The sequence below is a fragment of the Carassius gibelio genome, chromosome B19 (genome assembly GCF_023724105.1).
Source record: "Carassius gibelio isolate Cgi1373 ecotype wild population from Czech Republic chromosome B19, carGib1.2-hapl.c, whole genome shotgun sequence".
NCBI lineage: Eukaryota > Metazoa > Chordata > Actinopteri > Cypriniformes > Cyprinidae > Carassius > Carassius gibelio.
In genome coordinates, this window is record NC_068414.1 from 20,492,266 (window position 1) to 20,515,190 (window position 22,925).

The 22,925-nt window shown below is 35.7% G+C and overlaps 1 protein-coding gene across 1 annotated transcript in view; it reads left to right on the plus strand.

The window, feature by feature from the left end:
- Nucleotides 1-22,925, plus strand: part of si:ch211-250g4.3 (nuclear anchorage protein 1) — a 61,881-nt gene that overhangs the window by 27,916 nt on the left and 11,040 nt on the right. The window contains exons 9-14 of the mRNA XM_052585195.1: nt 454-10,914; nt 11,812-13,599; nt 14,497-15,390; nt 16,285-16,941; nt 17,836-19,155; nt 20,050-20,298. Of these exons, the coding sequence (XP_052441155.1) occupies nt 454-10,914; nt 11,812-13,599; nt 14,497-15,390; nt 16,285-16,941; nt 17,836-19,155; nt 20,050-20,298 (15,369 nt within the window). The remainder of the gene's footprint in view (nt 1-453; nt 10,915-11,811; nt 13,600-14,496; nt 15,391-16,284; nt 16,942-17,835; nt 19,156-20,049; nt 20,299-22,925) is intronic.

Sequence of the window (22,925 nt, forward strand, 5' to 3'; positions counted from 1 at the left end):
CTGCAAAGAGAAGCTGATGATATCAAAAAGCTCAAAGAAGAAACACAAAATGAGGAACAGAGTGTGAAAAAGATGGCCAAAGAACTTCAGAAGGAGAAAGAAGTTATTGCTAATATTGCTGAAGATACAAAGAGAAAACATGAGATTCTGGATGAAATGAAAACTGAAAATGAGTCTTTAATGGCAGATCTACAAAGAGAGAAAAACAAACTTGAGCAAATGGGATTGAACATCTCCAAAGAAAATGATGATATTGAAAATGAGAAAGAGAAAATAAGACTCAGACAAGATGAGCTAGATCAACTACAAGCAGAGATTTATAAACAACAAAGTGAAATGAAAAAGGAAAATAACAACATTGAAAGTGTAAGAGCTGCAGTGATCAGAGAAAAACAGGACATGATGACTGAGCTGAGAAAGAAGTCTGAAGATGTTGAGATTCGGATGGATGAGGTAATGATCAAACAGGAAATGTTGGAAAATGATAGAAAACTGCTGAAGAGAGACATGGAAGATCTGCAACAAAAACTAGTTAATGTAGACAGATACTCAGAGAGTCTGAAACATGATAGAGAAGCTTTAGAGAATGAGAAGGAGTTAATAAAACAGATCAAAACTGACCTACAAAGAGAGACAGAAGAGATTGACAAGATCAAACTACACACACAAGATGAGATGCAAAAACTGGAGGAAATAACAGCTCAACTCCAGAAAGAGAGAGAAGAAATCGACAATCTCATTGAGGAGACAAAAAGAAAAAACATGGTCTTGGATGAAATTAATACAGAAATTGAACTGAAATCTAAAGCCATTCAATCTGATAGAGACCAGCTTGAGAAGGAAAAACATGAACTTGAGAAAACCAAACATGAACTTGCTAAAATCAAAGAGGATCTTCAAAAGCAATTTGCTGAGCAAGCAGAAAAGAAAGAATTAATCCTGGCAGAGACACAGAAAGAGAGAGACACCCTAAAGGAGATGAATGAGACCATCACAAGACAAATACATGATATAAAAAATCAAGAGGAACAACTGAGACAAAAACAACATGAACTTGAGCAAGTGAAAATTGAAATTCAGAATATGCAGAGAAAACTAGACAATGACAGAAACATTATAATAAAAGACAAAAGTCAGCTTGATCTGAGACAATCTGAGCTAGACAAACTACAGGGAGAAGTGAGTGACATTATGGAAAAAATGAGGAATGAGAGAAGCCAACTAGATAAAGATAAACATGAGATTGAAGAACAGAAACAGCAATTGAAGAAAGAAAAAGATGATGTAGACCAAAGCAGAGAATATCTGGCTGAAGACTTAAAGATGATGACACTTCAGAAACAAGTGTTTGAAGATGAGAAGAACAAGTTAGAACAGATGAAGATTGATCTGCAAAGAGAAGCTGATGATATCAGAAAGCTCAAAGAAGAAACACAAAATGAGGAACAGAGTGTGAAAAAGATGGCCAAAGAACTTCAGAAGGAGAAAGAAGTTATTGTTAATCTTGCTGAAGATACAAAGAGAAAACATGAGATTCTGGATGAAATGAAAACTGCAAATGAGTCTTTAATGGCAGATCTACAAAGAGAGAAACACAGCCTTGAGCAAATGAGATTGAACATCTCCAAAGAAAATGATGATATTGAAAATGAGAAAGAGAAAATAAGACTCAGACAAGATGAGCTAGATCAACTACAAGCAGAGATTTATAAACAACAAAATTTAATTATAAAGGGAAAGAACAACATTGAAAGTGAAAGAGCTGCAGTGATCAGGGAAAAAGAGGACATGATGACTGAGCTGAGAAAAAAGTCTGAAAATGTTGAGATTCAGATGAATGATGTAATGATCAAACAGGAAATGTTGGAAAATGATAGAAAACTGCTGAAGAGAGACATGGAAGATCTGCAACAAAAACTAGTTAATGTAGACAGATACTCAGAGAGTCTGAAACATGATAGAGGAGCTTTGGAGAATGAGAAAGAGTTAATAAAACAGATCAAAACTGACCTACAAAGAGAGACAGAAGAGATTGACAAGATCAAACTACACACACAAGATGAGATACAAAAACTGGAGGAAATAACAGCTCAACTCCAGAAAGAGAGAGAAGAAATCGACAATCTCATTGAGGAGACAAAAAGAAAAAACATGGTCTTGGATGAAATTAATACAGAAATTGAACTGAAGTCTAAAGACATTCAATCTGATAGAGACCAGCTTGAGAAGGAAAAACATGAACTTGAGAAAACCAAACATGAACTTGCTAAAATCAAAGAGGATCTTGAAAAGCAATTTGCTGAGCAAGCAGAAAAGAAAGAATTAATCCTGGCAGAGACACAGAAAGAGAGAGACACCCTAAAGGAGATGAATGAGACCATCACAAGACAAATACATGATATAAAAAATCAAGAGGAACAACTGAGACAAAAACAACATGAGCTTGAGCAAGTGAAAATTGAAATTCAGAATATGCAGAGAGAACTAGACAATGACAGAAACATTATAATAAAAGACAAAAGTCAGCTTGATCTGAGACAATCTGAGCTAGACAAACTACAGGGAGAATTGAGTGACATTATGGAAAAAATGAGGAATGAGAGAAGCCAACTAGATAAAGATAAACACGAGATTGAAGAACAGAAACAGCAATTGAAGAAAGAAAAAGATGATGTAGACCAAAGCAGAGAATATCTGACTGAAGACTTAAAAATTATGACACTTCAGAAACAAGTGTTTGAAGATGAGAAGAACAAGTTAGAACAGATGAAGATTGATCTGCAAAGAGAAGCTGATGATATCAAAAAGCTCAAAGAAGAAACACAAAATGAGGAACAGAGTGTGAAAAAGATGGCCAAAGAACTTCAGAAGGAGAAAGAAGTTATTGTTAATCTAGCTGAAGATACAAAGAGAAAACATGAGATTCTGGATGAAATGAAAACTGCAAATGAGTCTTTAATGGCAGATCTACAAAAAGAGAAACACAGTCTTGAACAAATGAGATTGAACATCTCCAAAGAAAATGATGATATTGAAAATGAGAAAGAGAAAATAAGACTCAGACAAGATGAGCTAGATCAACTACAAGCAGAGATTTATAAACAACAAAGTGAAATGAAAAAGGAAAATAACAACATTGAAAGTGTAAGAGCTGCAGTGATCAGAGAAAAAGAGGACATGATGACTGAGCTGAGAAAGAAGTCTGAAGATGTTGAGATTCAGATGAATGAGGTAATGATCAAACAGGAAATGTTGGAAAATGATAGAAAACTGCTGAAGAGAGACATGGAAGATCTGCAACAAAAACTAGTTAATGTAGACAGAGACTCAGAGAGTCTGAAACATGAGAGAGATGTTTTGGAGAATGAGAAGGAAGTAATAAAACAGATTAAAACTGACCTGCAAAGAGAGACAGAAGAGATTGAGAATATCCAACTACAAACACAACATGAAAGACAAAAGCTGGATGAAATGACAGCTCAACTCCACAAAGAGAGGAAAGAAATCAGTGATCTCATTGATGAAATTAAAAAGAAGAGAGATATTCTGGATGAATCCTATACTGAAATACAAAGGGAACAAGAAGCAATTGAGAGAGGCAAAGACTTGATTAGAAGGGAATGGTCTGACCTAGAGAAAAACAAAGCTGAGATGTCTCAAACCATGGAAGAGCTTGAAAAAAAGCTTTCTGAACAAAAAACAAACATTGAGGTCACACTGGCAGAGATGCATCAAGAGAGAAACATGCTTGAACAGATGAGTGAGAAAATAACAAGAGAAAGAATGGCACTTGAAGATGAAAAGCAAGAGTTGCGAATAGAAAAGGAAGATCTTAAAGGAATGCGGGCAGAAATTGAAAGAAAACAAGAAGATATTGATCACCTGAGGTTTGGCTTAACAGAAGAGAGTCTGCTTGAGAAGTCAGAGGCTGAAATTGTTCTTCAACAGAGTGACGTGGATCTAGTCAAATCTTTATCAGACAAAGAAATGTCAGATAAAGATGGAAAGAGGGTCTTGATGGAGCAGATGCTGGAAATGGACTTAAAAGCTGCATTAGAAACAGATGTTGAGAGCCAAAAGTTAGACTTACCTGAAGCTGAGGAAATACCTCATAAACAGGAGATGATGTTAGAGAAGAAGTTTATTGAAGATGAAAAGAACAAACTGGAACAGTTGAGAGCTGAACTGAAAAGGCAAGCTGAACGCATCGAAAAGGAAAAGCAAGACATGCAAAATGAAAGACAGAAGCTAGAAGAAATGTCAGCTCAACTTCAGGAACAGATAAGAAATCTTGAAAGCCTTAATGATGAGATTAATGTTCAAAAATGTAATCAACAAAAGCAAGCAACTGAATTTGAAATGGAGAAGACTGATTTAGAGAAAATCAAAACAGAAATTACTAAAGCCAACAAACTTCTTGCAGAACAGCAAGAAAAGAATGATATGACAATACAAGAAATGAAGACAGAGAGGGACACTCTTGAAGAAATGAGGGTGAACATCACAAAACAAGTGGAGACTATTCAAAAAGCGAACAATAGTCTTTCTCGGAGAGAAAGTGAACTTGCAAAGCTGCAGGAAACCATTTTACAACAACAAGATGAAATGGATGAACTGAAAAACACAATTATGATGGAAATGAGTCAACTGGACCAGAGACAAACTGATATTGATCTATTACAGCGAGAGGTTGATGATCTTATGGAATTCACAAAGACAGAAATGACCATCATAGAAAGAGAAAGAGTGGAAATGATGTCACAGAAGAGAAATATAGAGAGAGAGATGGTCAGTCTAGAGGAAGAAAAGAAAACCTGTGAACAACTGAGACTAGAATTACTGGAGGAAAAGGATCAGGTTGAAAAAGACAGAGATCTCTTGACCAAAAATTTGGATCTTATCGAGAGGCGAAAAATTGATGTGGAGAAAGAATTAAAGAATCTAAGAGTTGAGAAATACACCTTTCAAAATGAGAAGGAGGAACTAGAAAGGATGAAAACTGACCTTCAAAAACAAGCTGAAGACTTGGAGAAACTAACTGAGAAGACCGATGAAAGATGGAGGGCAGAAGAGATGGCAGCCAAATTTAAAAAGCAATTGGACATAAGTAGTATTCCAGCGGACTACCAACAGGGGAAAGAGCTCATAGATGAGATAGAGAAGCAAAGACAGGAAATACAGTCTGCCAAAGACTTGCTTCAAGAAGAAAGATCTGAGCTGGAGAAAACCAAAGCAGAGATAAACCAAGCCATGGAAGAACTAAAACACCAAAGAACTGACTTACAGAGAGATAAAGACATTATGAAGCAAATGAATACAAATAACTTAAGACAAATAGCTCAAATTGAAGATGGGAAGGAAAAATTACAACACAAAGAAAACGAACTAGAACAAATGATAACAGAACTTCAAAATAAACAAAAAGAAATGGATTACATGAAAAGCAACATAATAAAAGAAAAGGCTGATTTTGAGAATCTGGAGCAAAAAAGAGCTGAGTTGGCTAGAGACTTGGAAAACCTCCAAAATGAGAAACAAGCTTTTAAATCTGAACAAGATGAGCTGGAAAAGGAGAGAGAGTATATTGAGAAGTTGAAGCTAGAAGTTCATAAAGAAAGGCAGAGGGCTGCAGAAGAGTTAGAAAAAGAGAGACATCAATTTGCAAAGGAGGTCAAAATGAAAAATGACACCCTGGATGAAATACAAGCTGACATAGATAGACAAAAACAAGCCATTGCTGTAGACAAGATGGATCTGGAAAAAACCAAAGAACATTTTAAAAGACAATCCGAGGAGAGTGACATCAAATGTGCAGACCTGCAGAAAGAGCGAGATAGTCTTGATAAGATGAGTGTGGAAATCTTAAAGCAAAAACATGACCTGGAGATAGAAAGAGGTGAACTGTTAGATCAGCGTCAGCCAATGGAGACACTAAAGAAAGACACTGAATATGTGGAACAACTGAGGAAAGAGCTTTTGGATGAAAAGGAATTGACTGAGAAAAGCAGAATGCAACTGAAACAAGACATAGAAGATATGGAACAAAATAAATTAAATCTACATAAAGAATTAGAGGAGATAAAAGTTCAGAAACAGGATATTCAAGATGAAAGAGTTCAACTAGAGCAAATGAAAGCTGAGTTAGCAAAAGAAAGAATAGCAAATGATGATATGTTGAGAGAGGCCAAAAAAGAAATGGAGAAATATGTGGAGATCAAATCAAATATTTTAATCCAAAAAGAAGAGTTTGAAACTAAAAGACAATCAGACATAGAGGAACTATTTGGTATGAGAGCTGAAATACTCAAACAGAAAGAGGAATTAGAGGACAAGATGCAAAAGACTAAACGTGAGATGAAAGAACTGAAGATTCTTCAGGATGAAACTGATAGCAAGAGGAAAGATCTTGATCACAAGATGAGACAAGTAGTGAGAAAGAGCGATGATCTGGAGACAATGAGAGCTGATATTGAAAGTGCAAATGAGAAACTTGAAATGGACAGAGTTATGTTAAGTATAGAGCGTGATGACATGGAGCGAATGAAAGCTGAGAAACACAGAGCTGAAGAGGAACTACAATCTCATATTGAAGAAAGAGGTGGAGATCTGGAAGAGAAAGAACAAATAAACACCAAGATACAAAGGCTTATTCAAGAGGCTGAAAAGGCTAGCGAAATGGCCTGGAGATCAAAACATGACCTGGAAAGAAGCATGCAGAGAGATGTTAATATTCAAGCAGATTCAGAGGAAAGGCAAGAAATGAGTGCTTACATGCAGAGACTGATCCAGGAAATTGAGCATGTCAGAGAGGTTCTCGGAAGAATGAAAGATGAAGTCAAGTCTGCTAGAAATGAAAGATTTGAACTAGAGGACATGAGGCTGGAAGTCGAAGCTATGAAATATAGCATGAAGGAAACCTATGAGCAACAGAACAAAGAGATAGAAAATGAGAAGCAGCAAATTGAGAGTACCAAAGACTTGCTGAGCAAAGAGCGAAGTGATCTTGAGCGAAACAGATCTGATTTGGAGAGACAAAAACAAGAAATGGCATTGGACAAACAGAAATTACACAATGAAAATGAACTGCTGAACAAAGAAAATGTTGAAATGAAGAAGCAACATGAAATTCTCAAAAACCTTCTAGAAGAAACAACCAGAGAAAGTACAGTACAAACAGTTAAACCTTACAGAAAAAAGAAAGAAATGAGGAGAGATTCAGAGGAATTAAGGAAAAAATTTCAAAAAATTGAATCTTTAAGCATGGACGACCAGCAAGAAGAGAGTGAGAGTGAGAGTCAGACAGATGAAATTAACAGACAAATAGACAAACTGACAGAGTTGAAGGCTGAGCTGGATCAACAGCAGGTAGAACTTCAGAAAACTAAAGCAGACTTAAAACACCAGATGGATGAGCTAGAAAATATGAGGTCTGAGATGTTACAACATGAAAAGGACACGAGAGAGGTGGTGCTGAAGGATATACAGAGCCAGAGAGAAATACTAGAAACAAGGATTCAGAAAATGATGCATGAGAAGGGAGAACTGGAAGTCATAAGGTCTGAAATAGTCCTAGAAAAGAAAGATCTGGAACAGACGATGAAACAAGTCATGAGAAAGAGGGATGAGGTGGAAAAAATTAAGACTGAGATAGCAAAGGCAAGAGAGGAGATCAACAGAGAGCGGCAGGAGCTGGAAACACTCAGGAATGATGTTCAAAGTGCAAAAGAGGATTTTGAGCTATTGGTGGAGAAAACTGTGAATCTAGAAGATGAGGAAAGTACCAATGCTGACATCAAAAGACTAATTTTAGAGGTTGTGAAAATCAGAGAAATGGTGAGAAACCTAAAAGTTGACATGGAGAGCAGGATGGAGAAAAGTGAGGTGGTGAGAGATGTAAAGGAAAACTTCAAGGCTGAGATCCAGAGACTCATTCAAGATATTGGACAAATACGGGAAAATCTTGGATACCTTAGAAAAGAGATAGAAACCACTAGAAGAGACAAGAATGAATTGGAGAAGATGAGAGCAGAACTTGCAGAAAAGCAACAGGTGGAAGAGAACATGAGAGAAATGCTGCAGAAAGAAAGAGAAGAACTGGAGCAGCTGAAGGATGAGATAAATAGAGAAAAGGAGGATTTGGAGACCAAAAGAGAGCTGGTTAAGGTAGAAATAGCTAAAGAAATAATGGAAGAGTTTAAGGACACAAGAAAGAAAAAGGAAGAACTGGAAATGGTCACTGAGGAACTCTTAAGAAACAAGAGTGATCTGGAACAGCTCAACAGAGACATACAAAACCTATGGCAAACCATGGAAGAAATGAAAACCCTGCATGAAAAGAAAAGAGCTGAACTGGAAGGCATTACTTTTGAAGTTAAGAGGAGAGAGCAGATACTGGAGAAGCAGAAACATGAGTTGGAAGAGAAAAGTTGGATTGTTGAAGAAATAGAGAAAAAGAAAGATGCACTTGAAAAGATCAGTATGGAAATACTGAGGAAACAAGAATATATTGGAAAAGAAATGGACAATTTAAGGCAAGAGAAGCAAGAGCTGGAGCTCTCTATAAGTGAACTACAGAGACAGAGAGGTGATGTTGAATCTTCAATACATGCTTTGGTCATGAAGAAGGATCAATTAGAAGATGAACAAGCCAAAATCAATCAACAAAGGCAAGAAGTGAGTGCTGCCATGAAGGCTTATGATGTGGAACTGAAAAATCTAGGAAAAGTAAGGAATGAACTAGAAAACGAGAGGGCTAAACTTGATGAAAAGCTCCATGATGCAACAAAATTGGAGGAGAAACTACAGGATATGAAGAGTAAACTAAACAAAGAAAAAGAGCAAATGGAAGAAATGAAGCAGATGGTCAGCACAGAGAGACATCTGATTGAACAAGAGACTGCTGAGCTTCAGAAGAAGAAGGAACTGGAAAGAAAGGAAACTGAAATGGAACATGAGCAGAAGAAAATGAGTGATGGCAGTAAGATGATTGAACAGGAAAGAAAAGACTTGCAAAAGATGAGGTCTGACATGATGACAGAAAGAAAGCAAATGGAAGACATGAGAGAAGAAATCAAACTAGAGAGATCAGCACTTGACCAGAAAATACAAGAGATTGATCTAGAAAAGGTTCAAATTGAAAATGACAAAGAAATAGTTCAGAAGTTAATGGACAAAGTAGAAGATCAGAGACGTTATATTAAACTCCAGAGAGAAGAACTTGACCTTGAAAAACAAAAGATCACTGATGAAAATTGTATTCTAGCTGAAAGTAAGACAGAGCTGCAAAAAGAAAGCGAACAAATCAAATGCATGGAGGAGGAAATAAAGAAGGAGAGAGAAACACTGAAGGAATTGGAAGCTCATCTACAAAAGGAAAAGGAAGACATTGAGACTGTCACTGAAGAAACAAAGATAAAGCAAGAGGATCTGGAAAAAATGAATACAGAAATAATTAAACAAAAACATGAGTTGAAGAACAGCAGAGACCTTCTAGAACAAGAAAGAGAAGAAATAAACCACAAATGGACACAGTTGCAACAGAGAATTGATGCATTTGATGCTCAGGTCAGCAAACAGAAGGAAGAATATCTAACAGAACAAAAGGAAATAGAAGAAGAAAGAAAAGGTCTAGAGGAGACCAAAGTCAAGATCCTAGAGTTGAAAACTAAAGCTGAGCAGGAACATCAAGACATGAGCCTAAAAATGAAGGAGTTGAAGACACTGCAAGAACATATTAAGAAAGAACAAGAGAAAGAAGATGAAATGAGAATAAAAGAAAACATGGTGAGAGAAGAACTTGATCAGATAAAGATTGAACTAGAAAGAAAGAAAACTAAAATAGATCACGAGCAGAAGAAAATGGATGATGACAGCAAGATGATTGAACGGGAACGAAAAGACCTGCAAAAGATAAGATCTGACATGATGACAGAAAGAAAGCAAATGGAAGACACGAGAGAAGAAATCAAACTAGAGAGATCAGCACTTGACCAGAAAATACAAGAGATTGATCTAGAAAAGATTAAAATTGAAAATGACAAAGAAATAGTTCAGAAGTTAATGGATAAAGTAGAAGATCAGAGACATTATATTAAACTCCAGAGAGAAGAACTTGACCTTGAAAGACAAAAGATCACTGATGAAAAATGTATTCTAGCTGAAAGTAAGACAGAGCTGCAAAAAGAAAGCGAACAAATCAAATGCATGGAGGAGGAAATAAAGAAGGAGAGAGAAACACTGAAGGAATTGGAAGCTCATCTACAAAAGGAAAAGGAAGATGTTGAGAGTGTGACTGAAGAGACAAATAGAAAGCAAGTGGATCTTGAAAAAATGAATACAGAAATAATTGAACAAAAACAAGAGTTGAAGAACAGCAGAGACCTTCTAGAACAAGAAAGAGAAGAAATAAACCACAAATGGACACAGTTGCAACAGAGAATTGATGCATTTGATGCTCAGGTCAGCAAACAGAAGGAAGAATATCTAACAGAACAATATGAAATAGAAAAAGAAAGAAAAGGTCTAGAAGAAACCAAAGTCAAGATCATAGAGTTGAAAACTAAAGCTGAGCAGGAACATCAAGACATGGGCCTAAAAATGCAAGAGTTGAAGACACTGCAAGGACAAATTAAGAAAGAACAAGAGAAAGAAGAAGAAATGAGAGTAAAAGAAAACATGGTGAGAGAAGAACTTGATCAGATAAAGATTGAACTAGAAAGAGAGAAAACTAAAATAGATCACGAGCAGAAGAAAATGGATGATGACAGCAAGATGATTGAACGGGAAAGAAAAGACCTGCAAAAGATAAGATCTGACATGATGACAGAAAGAAAGCAAATGGAAGACATGAAAGAAGAAATCAAACTAGAGAGATCAGCACTTGACCAGAAAATACAAGAGATTGATCTAGAAAAGGTTCAAATTGAAAATGACAAAGAAATAGTTCAGCAGTTAATGGATAAAGTAGAAGATCAGAGACTTTATATTAAACTCCAGAGAGAAGAACTTGACCTTGATAAACAAAAGATCACTGATGAAAAATGTATTCTAGCTGAAAGTAAGACAGAGCTGCAAAAAGAAAGCGAACAAATCAAATGCATGGAGGAGGAAATAAAGAAGGAGAGAGAAACACTGAAGGAATTGGAAGCTCATCTACAAAAGGAAAAGGAAGACATTGAGACTGTCACTGAGGAAACAAAGATAAAGCAAGAGGATCTGGAAAAAATGAATACAGAAATAATTAAACAAAAACAAGAGTTGAAGAACAGCAGAGACCTTCTAGATCAAGAAAGAGAAGAAATAAACCACAAATGGACACAGTTGCAACAGAGAATTGATGCATTTGATGCTCAGGTCAGCAAACAGAAGGAAGAATATCTAACAGAACAAAAGGAAATAGAAGAAGAAAGAAAAGGTCTAGAAGAGACCAAAGTCAAGATCCTGGAGCTGAACACTAAAGCTGAGCAGGAACATCAATACATAAGCCTAAAAAAGGAGAAGGAGTTGAACACACTGCAAGAACATATTAAGAAAGAACAAGAGAAAGCAGAAGAAATGAGAATAAAAGAAAACATGGTGAGAGAAGAGCTTGATCAGATAAAGATTGAACTAGAAAGAGAGAAAACTAAAATAGATCACGAGCAGAAGAAAATGGATGATGACAGCAAGATGATTGAACGGGAAAGAAAAGACCTTCAAAAGATAAGATCTGACATGATGACAGAAAGAAAGCAAATGGAAGACACGAGAGAAGAAATCAAACTAGAGAGATCAGCACTTGACCAGAAAATACAAGAGATTGATCTAGAAAAGATTAAAATTGAAAATGACAAAGAAATAGTTCAGAAGTTAATGGATAAAGTAGAAGATCAGAGACTTTATATTAAACTCCAGAGAGAAGAACTTGACCTTGAAAAACAAAAGATCACTGATGAAAAATGTATTCTAGCTGAAAGTAAGACAGAGCTGCAAAAAGACAGCGAACAAATCAAATGCATGGAGGAGGAAATAAAGAAGGAGAGAGAAACACTGAAGGAATTGGAAGATCATCTACAAAAGGAAAAGGAAGATGTTGAGAGTGTGACTGAAGAGACAAATAGAAAGCAAGTGGATCTTGAAAAAATGAATACAGAAATAATTGAACAAAAACAAGGGTTGAAGAACAGCAGAGACCTTCTAGAACAAGAAAGAGAAGAAATAAACCACAAATGGGCACAGTTACAACAGAGAATTGATGCATTTGATGCTCAGGTCAGCAAACAGAAGGAAGAATATCTAACAGAACAAAAGGAAATAGAAGAAGAAAGAAAAGGTCTAGAGGAGACCAAAGTCAAGATCCTGGAGCTGAAAACTAAAGCTGAGCAGGAACATCAAGACATGAGCCTAAAAATGAAGGAGTTGAACACACTGCAAGAACATATTAAGAAAGAACAAGAGAAAGAAGATGAAATGAGAATAAAAGAAAACATGGTGAGAGAAGAACTTGATCAGATAAAGAGCGAACTAGAAAGAGAGAAAACTAAAATAGATCACGAGCAGAAGAAAATGGATGATGACGGCAAGATGATTGAACGGGAAAGAAAAGACCTGCAAAAGATAAGATCTCACATGATAAAAGAAAGAAAGCAAATGGAAGACATGAAAGAAGAAATCAAACTAGAGAGATCAGCACTTGACCAGAAAATACAAGAGATTGATCTAGAAAAGGTTCAAACTGAAAATGACAAAGAAATAGTTCAGAAGTTAATGGACAAAGTAGAAGATCAGAGATGTTATATTAAACTCCAGAGAGAAGAACTTGACCTTGAAAGACAAAAGATCACTGATGAAAAATGTATTCTAGCTGAAAGTAAGACAGAGCTGCAAAAAGAAAGCGAACAAATCAAATGCATGGAGGAGGAAATAAAGAAGGAGAGAGAAACACTGAAGGAATTGGAAGCTCATCTACAAAAGGAAAAGGAAGATGTTGAGAGTGTGACTGAAGAGACAAATAGAAAGCAAGTGGATCTTGAAAAAATGAATACAGAAATAATTGAACAAAAACAAGAGTTGAAGAACAGCAGAGACCTTCTAGAACAAGAAAGAGAAGAAATAAACCACAAATGGACACAGTTGCAACAGAGAATTGATGCATTTGATGCTCAGGTCAGCAAACAGAAGGAAGAATATCTAACAGAACAATATGAAATAGAAAAAGAAAGAAAAGGTCTAGAAGAAACCAAAGTCAAGATCATAGAGTTGAAAACTAAAGCTGAGCAGGAACATCAAGACATGGGCCTAAAAATGCAAGAGTTGAAGACACTGCAAGGACAAATTAAGAAAGAACAAGAGAAAGAAGAAGAAATGAGAGTAAAAGAAAACATGGTGAGAGAAGAACTTGATCAGATAAAGATTGAACTAGAAAGAGAGAAAACTAAAATAGATCACGAGCAGAAGAAAATGGATGATGACAGCAAGATGATTGAACGGGAAAGAAAAGACCTGCAAAAGATAAGATCTGACATGATGACAGAAAGAAAGCAAATGGAAGACATGAAAGAAGAAATCAAACTAGAGAGATCAGCACTTGACCAGAAAATACAAGAGATTGATCTAGAAAAGGTTCAAATTGAAAATGACAAAGAAATAGTTCAGCAGTTAATGGATAAAGTAGAAGATCAGAGACTTTATATTAAACTCCAGAGAGAAGAACTTGACCTTGATAAACAAAAGATCACTGATGAAAAATGTATTCTAGCTGAAAGTAAGACAGAGCTGCAAAAAGAAAGCGAACAAATCAAATGCATGGAGGAGGAAATAAAGAAGGAGAGAGAAACACTGAAGGAATTGGAAGCTCATCTACAAAAGGAAAAGGAAGACATTGAGACTGTCACTGAGGAAACAAAGATAAAGCAAGAGGATCTGGAAAAAATGAATACAGAAATAATTAAACAAAAACAAGAGTTGAAGAACAGCAGAGACCTTCTAGATCAAGAAAGAGAAGAAATAAACCACAAATGGACACAGTTGCAACAGAGAATTGATGCATTTGATGCTCAGGTCAGCAAACAGAAGGAAGAATATCTAACAGAACAAAAGGAAATAGAAGAAGAAAGAAAAGGTCTAGAAGAGACCAAAGTCAAGATCCTGGAGCTGAACACTAAAGCTGAGCAGGAACATCAATACATAAGCCTAAAAAAGGAGAAGGAGTTGAACACACTGCAAGAACATATTAAGAAAGAACAAGAGAAAGCAGAAGAAATGAGAATAAAAGAAAACATGGTGAGAGAAGAGCTTGATCAGATAAAGATTGAACTAGAAAGAGAGAAAACTAAAATAGATCACGAGCAGAAGAAAATGGATGATGACAGCAAGATGATTGAACGGGAAAGAAAAGACCTTCAAAAGATAAGATCTGACATGATGACAGAAAGAAAGCAAATGGAAGACACGAGAGAAGAAATCAAACTAGAGAGATCAGCACTTGACCAGAAAATACAAGAGATTGATCTAGAAAAGATTAAAATTGAAAATGACAAAGAAATAGTTCAGAAGTTAATGGATAAAGTAGAAGATCAGAGACTTTATATTAAACTCCAGAGAGAAGAACTTGACCTTGAAAGACAAAAGATCACTGATGAAAAATGTATTCTAGCTGAAAGTAAGACAGAGCTGCAAAAAGAAAGCGAACAAATCAAATGCATGGAGGAGGAAATAAAGAAGGAGAGAGAAACACTGAAGGAATTGGAAGATCATCTACAAAAGGAAAAGGAAGATGTTGAGAGTGTGACTGAAGAGACAAATAGAAAGCAAGTGGATCTTGAAAAAATGAATACAGAAATAATTGAACAAAAACAAGGGTTGAAGAACAGCAGAGACCTTCTAGAACAAGAAAGAGAAGAAATAAACCACAAATGGGCACAGTTACAACAGAGAATTGATGCATTTGATGCTCAGGTCAGCAAACAGAAGGAAGAATATCTAACAGAACAAAAGGAAATAGAAGAAGAAAGAAAAGGTCTAGAGGAGACCAAAGTCAAGATCCTGGAGCTGAAAACTAAAGCTGAGCAGGAACATCAAGACATGAGCCTAAAAATGAAGGAGTTGAACACACTGCAAGAACATATTAAGAAAGAACAAGAGAAAGAAGATGAAATGAGAATAAAAGAAAACATGGTGAGAGAAGAACTTGATCAGATAAAGAGCGAACTAGAAAGAGAGAAAACTAAAATAGATCACGAGCAGAAGAAAATGGATGATGACGGCAAGATGATTGAACGGGAAAGAAAAGACCTGCAAAAGATAAGATCTCACATGATAAAAGAAAGAAAGCAAATGGAAGACATGAAAGAAGAAATCAAACTAGAGAGATCAGCACTTGACCAGAAAATACAAGAGATTGATCTAGAAAAGGTTCAAACTGAAAATGACAAAGAAATAGTTCAGAAGTTAATGGACAAAGTAGAAGATCAGAGATGTTATATTAAACTCCAGAGAGAAGAACTTGACCTTGAAAGACAAAAGATCACTGATGAAAAATGTATTCTAGCTGAAAGTAAGACAGAGCTGCAAAAAGAAAGCGAACAAATCAAATGCATGGAGGAGGAAATAAAGAAGGAGAGAGAAACACTGAAGGAATTGGAAGCTCATCTACAAAAGGAAAAGGAAGACATTGAGACTGTCACTGAGGAAACAAAGAGAAAGCAAGAGGATCTGGAAAAAATGAATACAGAAATAATTAAACAAAAACATGAGTTGAAGAACAGCAGAGACATTCTAGAACAAGAAAGAGAAGAAATAAACCACAAATGGACACAGTTACAAAAGAGAATTGATGCATTTGATGCTCAGGTCAGCAAACAGAAGGAAGAATATCTAACAGAACAAAAGGAAATAGAAGAAGAAAGAAAAGGTCTAGAGGAGACCAAAGTCAAGATCCTAGAGTTGAAAACTAAAGCTGAGCAGGAACATCAAGACATGGGCCTAAAAATGCAGGAGTTGAAGACACTGCAAGAACATATTAAGAAAGAACAAGAGAAAGCAGAAGAAATGAGAATAAAAGAAAACATGGTGAGAGAAGAACTTGATCAGATAAAGATTGAACTAGAAAGAAAGAAAACTAAAATAGATGACGAGCAGAAGAAAATGGATGATGACAGCAAGATGATTGAACGGGAACGAAAAGACCTGCAAAAGATAAGATCTGACATGATGACAGAAAGAAAGCAAATGGAAGACACGAGAGAAGAAATCAAACTAGAGAGATCAGCACTTGACCAGAAAATACAAGAGATTGATCTAGAAAAGATTAAAATTGAAAATGACAAAGAAATAGTTCAGAAGTTAATGGATAAAGTAGAAGATCAGAGACATTATATTAAACTCCAGAGAGAAGAACTTGACCTTGATAAACAAAAGATCACTGATGAAAAATGTATTCTAGCTGAAAGTAAGACAGAGCTGCAAAAAGAAAGCGAACAAATCAAATGCATGGAGGAGGAAATAAAGAAGGAGAGAGAAACACTGAAGGAATTGGAAGCTCATCTACAAAAGGAAAAGGAAGACATTGAGACTGTCACTGAGGAAACAAAGAAAAAGCAAGAGGATCTGGAAAAAATGAATACAGAAATAATTAAACAAAAACATGACTTGAAGAACAGCAGAGACCTTCTAGAACAAGAAAGAGAAGAAATAAACCACAAATGGACACAGTTACAACAGAGAATTGATGCATTTGATGCTCAGGTCAGCAAACAGAAGGAAGAATATCTAACAGAACAAAAGGAAATAGAAGAAGAAAGAAAAGGTCTAGAAGAGACCAAAGTCAAGATCCTAGAGTTGAAAACTAAAGCTGAGCAGGAACATCAAGACATGAGCCTAAAAATGAAGGAGTTGAACACACTTCAAGAACATATTAAGAAAGAACAAGAGAAAGCAGAAGAAATGAGAATAAAAGAAAACATGGTGAGAGAAGAACTTGATCAGATAAAGAGCGAACTAGAAAGAGAGAAAACTAAAATAGATCACGAACAGAAGAAAATGGATGATGACAGCAAGATGATTGAACGGGAACGAAAAGACCTGCAAAAGATAAGATCTGACATGATGACAGAAAGAAAGAAAATGGAAGACACGAGAGAAGAAATCAAACTAGAGAGATCAGCACTTGACCAGAAAATACAAGAGATTGATCTAGAAAAGGTTCAAATTGAAAATGACAAAGAAATAGTTCAGAAGTTAATGGATAAAGTAGAAGATCAGAGACGTTATATTAAACTCCAGAGAGAAGAACTTGACCTTGAAAAACAAAAGATCATTGATGAAAAATGTATTCTAGCTGAAAGTAAGACAGAGCTGCAAAAAGAAAGCGAACAAATCAAATGCATGGAGGAGGAAATAAAGAAGGAGAGAGAAACACTAAAGGAAATGGAAGCTCATCTACAAAAGGAAAAGGAAGACATTGAGACTGTCACTGAAGAAACAAAGAGAAAGCAAGAGGATCTGGAAAAAATGAATACAGAAATAATTAAACAAAAACAAGAGTTGAAGAACAGCGGAGACTTTCTAGAACAAGAAAGAGAAGAAATAAACCACAAATGGACACAGTTGCAACAGAGAATTGATGCATTTGATGCTCAGGTCAGCAAACAGAAGGAAGAATATCTAACAGAACAAAAGGAAATAGAAGAAGAAAGAAAAGGTCTAGAAGAGACCAAAGTCAAGATCCTAGAGTTGAAAACTAAAGCTGAGCAGGAACATCAAGACATGGGCCTAAAAATGCAGGAGTTGAAGACACTGCAAGAACATATTAAGAAAGAACAAGAGAAAGCAGAAGAAATGAGAATAAAAGAAAACAAGGTGAGAGAAGAGCTTGATCAGATAAAGATTGAACTAGAAAGAGAGAAAACTAAAATAGATCACGAGCAGAAGAAAATGGATGATGACAGCAAGCTGATTGAACGGGAAAGAAAAGACCTTCAAAAGATAAGATCTGACATGATGACAGAAAGAAAGCAAATGGAAGACACGAGAGAAGAAATCAAACTAGAGAGATCAGCACTTGACCAGAAAATACAAGAGATTGATCTAGAAAAGATTAAAATTGAAAATGACAAAGAAATAGTTCAGAAGTTAATGGATAAAGTAGAAGATCAGAGACATTATATTAAACTCCAGAGAGAAGAACTTGACCTTGAAAGACAAAAGATCACTGATGAAAAATGTATTCTAGCTGAAAGTAAGACAGAGCTGCAAAAAGAAAGCGAACAAATCAAATGCATGGAGGAGGAAATAAAGAAGGAGAGAGAAACACTGAAGGAATTGGAAGCTCATCTACAAAAGGAAAAGGAAGATGTTGAGAGTGTGACTGAAGAGACAAATAGAAAGCAAGTGGATCTTGAAAAAATGAATACAGAAATAATTGAACAAAAACAAGAGTTGAAGAACAGCAGAGACCTTCTAGAACAAGAAAGAGAAGAAATAAACCACAAATGGGCACAGTTACAACAGAGAATTGATGCATTTGATGCTCAGGTCAGCAAACAGAAGGAAGAATATCTAACAGAACAAAAGGAAATAGAAGAAGAAAGAAAAGGTCTAGAGGAGACCAAAGTCAAGATCCTAGAGTTGAAAACTAAAGCTGAGCAGGAACATCAAGACATGGGCCTAAAAATGCAGGAGTTGAAGACACTGCAAGAACATATTAAGAAAGAACAAGAGAAAGCAGAAGAAATGAGAATAAAAGAAAACATGGTGAGAGAAGAGCTTGATCAGATAAAGATTGAACTAGAAAGAGAGAAAACTAAAATAGATGACGAGCAGAAGAAAATGGATGATGACAGCAAGCTGATTGAACGGGAACGAAAAGACCTGCAAAAGATAAGATCTGACATGATGACAGAAAGAAAGCAAATGGAAGACACGAGAGAAGAAATCAAACTAGAGAGATCAGCACTTGACCAGAAAATACAAGAGATTGATCTAGAAAAGATTAAAATTGAAAATGACAAAGAAATAGTTCAGAAGTTAATGGATAAAGTAGAAGATCAGAGACATTATATTAAACTCCAGAGAGAAGAACTTGACCTTGAAAGACAAAAGATCACTGATGAAAAATGTATTCTAGCTGAAAGTAAGACAGAGCTGCAAAAAGAAAGCGAACAAATCAAATGCATGGAGGCGGAAATAAAGAAGGAGAGAGAAACACTGAAGGAATTGGAAGCTCATCTACAAAAGGAAAAGGAAGATGTTGAGAGTGTGACTGAAGAGACAAATAGAAAGCAAGTGGATCTTGAAAAAATGAATACAGAAATAATTGAACAAAAACAAGGGTTGAAGAATAGCAGAGACCTTCTAGAACAAGAAAGAGAAGAAATAAACCACAAATGGGCACAGTTACAACAGAGAATTGATGCATTTGATGCTCAGGTCAGCAAACAGAAGGAAGAATATCTAACAGAACAAAAGGAAATAGAAGAAGAAAGAAAAGGTCTAGAGGAGACCAAAGTCAAGATCCTGGAGCTGAAAACTAAAGCTGAGCAGGAACATCAAGACATGAGCCTAAAAATGAAGGAGTTGAACACACTGCAAGAACATATTAAGAAAGAACAAGAGAAAGCAGAAGAAATGAGAGTAAAAGAAAACATGGTGAGAGAAGAACTTGATCAGATAAAGATTGAACTAGAAAGAGAGAAAACTAAAATAGATCACGAGCAGAAGAAAATGGATGATGACAGCAAGATGATTGAACGGGAAAGAAAAGACCTTCAAAAGATAAGATCTGACATGATGACAGAAAGAAAGAAAATGGAAGACACGAGAGAAGAAATCAAACTAGAGAGATCAGCACTTGACCAGAAAATACAAGAGATTGATCTAGAAAAGATTAAAATTGAAAATGACAAAGAAATAGTTCAGAAGTTAATGAATAAAGTAGAAGATCAGAGACATTATATTAAACTCCAGAGAGAAGAACTTGACCTTGAAAAACAAAAGATCACTCATGAAAATTGTATTCTAGCTGAAAGTAAGACAGAGCTGCAAAAAGAAAGGGAACAAATCAAATGCATGAAGGAGGAAATAAAGAAGGAGAGAGAAACACTAAAGGAAATGGAAGCTCATCTACAAAAGGAAAAGGAAGACATTGAGACTGTCACTGAGGAAACAAAGATAAAGCAAGAGGATCTGGAAAAAATGAATACAGAAATAATTAAACAAAAACAGGAGTTGAAGAACAGCAGAGACCTTCTAGAACAAGAAAGAGAAGAAATAAACCACAAATGGACACAGTTGCAACAGAGAATTGATGCATTTGATGCTCAGGTCAGAAAACAGAAGGAAGAATATATAACAGAACAAAAGGAAATAGAAGAAGAAAGAAAAGGGGTAGAGGAGACCAAAGTCAAGATCCTGGAGCTGAAAACTAAAGCTGAGCAGGAACATCAAGACATGAGCCTAAAAATGAAGGAGTTGAACACACTGCAAGAACATATTAAGAAAGAACAAGAGAAAGAAGATGAAATGAGAATACAAGAAAACATGGTGAGAGAAGAACTTGATCAGATAAAGAGCGAACTAGAAAGAGAGAAAACTAAAATAGATGATGAGCAGAAGAAAATGGATGATGACAGCAAGATGATTGAACGGGAACGAAAAGACCTGCAAAAGATAAGATCTGACATGATGACAGAAAGAAAGCAAATGGAAGACACGAGAGAAGAAATCAAACTAGAGAGATCAGCACTTGACCAGAAAATACAAGAGATTGATCTAGAAAAGATTAAAATTGAAAATGACAAAGAAATAGTTCAGAAGTTAATGGATAAAGTAGAAGATCAGAGACATTATATTAAACTCCAGAGAGAAGAACTTGACCTTGATAAACAAAAGATCACTGATGAAAAATGTATTCTAGCTGAAAGTAAGACAGAGCTGCAAAAAGAAAGCGAACAAATCAAATGCATGGAGGAGGAAATAAAGAAGGAGAGAGAAACACTGAAGGAATTGGAAGCTCATCTACAAAAGGAAAAGGAAGACATTGAGACTGTCACTGAGGAAACAAAGAAAAAGCAAGAGGATCTGGAAAAAATGAATACAGAAATAATTAAACAAAAACATGACTTGAAGAACAGCAGAGACCTTCTAGAACAAGAAAGAGAAGAAATAAACCACAAATGGACACAGTTACAACAGAGAATTGATGCATTTGATGCTCAGGTCAGCAAACAGAAGGAAGAATATCTAACAGAACAAAAGGAAATAGAAGAAGAAAGAAAAGGTCTAGAAGAGACCAAAGTCAAGATCCTAGAGTTGAAAACTAAAGCTGAGCAGGAACATCAAGACATGAGCCTAAAAATGAAGGAGTTGAACACACTTCAAGAACATATTAAGAAAGAACAAGAGAAAGCAGAAGAAATGAGAATAAAAGAAAACATGGTGAGAGAAGAACTTGATCAGATAAAGAGCGAACTAGAAAGAGAGAAAACTAAAATAGATCACGAACAGAAGAAAATGGATGATGACAGCAAGATGATTGAACGGGAACGAAAAGACCTGCAAAAGATGAGGTCTGACATGATGACAGAAAGAAAGCAAATGGAAGACACGAGAGAAGAAATCAAACTAGAGAGATCAGCACTTGACCAGAAAATACAAGAGATTGATCTAGAAAAGGTTCAAATTGAAAATGACAAAGAAATAGTTCAGAAGTTAATGGATAAAGTAGAAGATCAGAGACGTTATATTAAACTCCAGAGAGAAGAACTTGACCTTGAAAAACAAAAGATCATTGATGAAAAATGTATTCTAGCTGAAAGTAAGACAGAGCTGCAAAAAGAAAGCGAACAAATCAAATGCATGGAGGAGGAAATAAAGAAGGAGAGAGAAACACTAAAGGAAATGGAAGCTCATCTACAAAAGGAAAAGGAAGACATTGAGACTGTCACTGACGAAACAAAGAGAAAGCAAGAGGATCTGGAAAAAATGAATACAGAAATAATTAAACAAAAACAAGAGTTGAAGAACAGCGGAGACTTTCTAGAACAAGAAAGAGAAGAAATAAACCACAAATGGACACAGTTGCAACAGAGAATTGATGCATTTGATGCTCAGGTCAGCAAACAGAAGGAAGAATATCTAACAGAACAAAAGGAAATAGAAGAAGAAAGAAAAGGTCTAGAAGAAACCAAAGTCAAGATCCTAGAGTTGAAAACTAAAGCTGAGCAGGAACATCAAGACATGAGTCTAAAAATGCAAGAGTTGAACACACTGCAAGAACATATTAAGAAAAAGCAAGAGAAAGAAGAAGAAATGAGAATAAAAGAAAACATGGTGAGAGAAGAACTTGATCAGATAAAGAGCGAACTAGAAAGAGAGAAAACTAAAATAGATTACGAGCAGAAGAAAATGGATGATGACAGCAAGATGATTGAACGGGAAAGAAAAGACCTGCAAAAGATAAGATCTGACATGATGACAGAAAGAAAGCAAATGGAAGACACGAGAGAAGAAATCAAACTAGAGAGATCAGCACTTGACCAGAAAATACAAGAGATTGATCTAGAAAAGGTTCAAATTGAAAATGACAAAGAAATAGTTCAGAAGTTAATGGATAAAGTAGAAGATCAGAGACGTTATATTAAACTCCAGAGAGAAGAACTTGACCTTGAAAAACAAAAGATCATTGATGAAAAATGTATTCTAGCTGAAAGTAAGACAGAGCTGCAAAAAGAAAGCGAACAAATCAAATGCATGGAGGAGGAAATAAAGAAGGAGAGAGAAACACTAAAGGAAATGGAAGCTCATCTACAAAAGGAAAAGGAAGACATTGAGACTGTCACTGAAGAAACAAAGAGAAAGCAAGAGGATCTGGAAAAAATGAATACAGAAATAATTAAACAAAAACAAGAGTTGAAGAACAGCGGAGACTTTCTAGAACAAGAAAGAGAAGA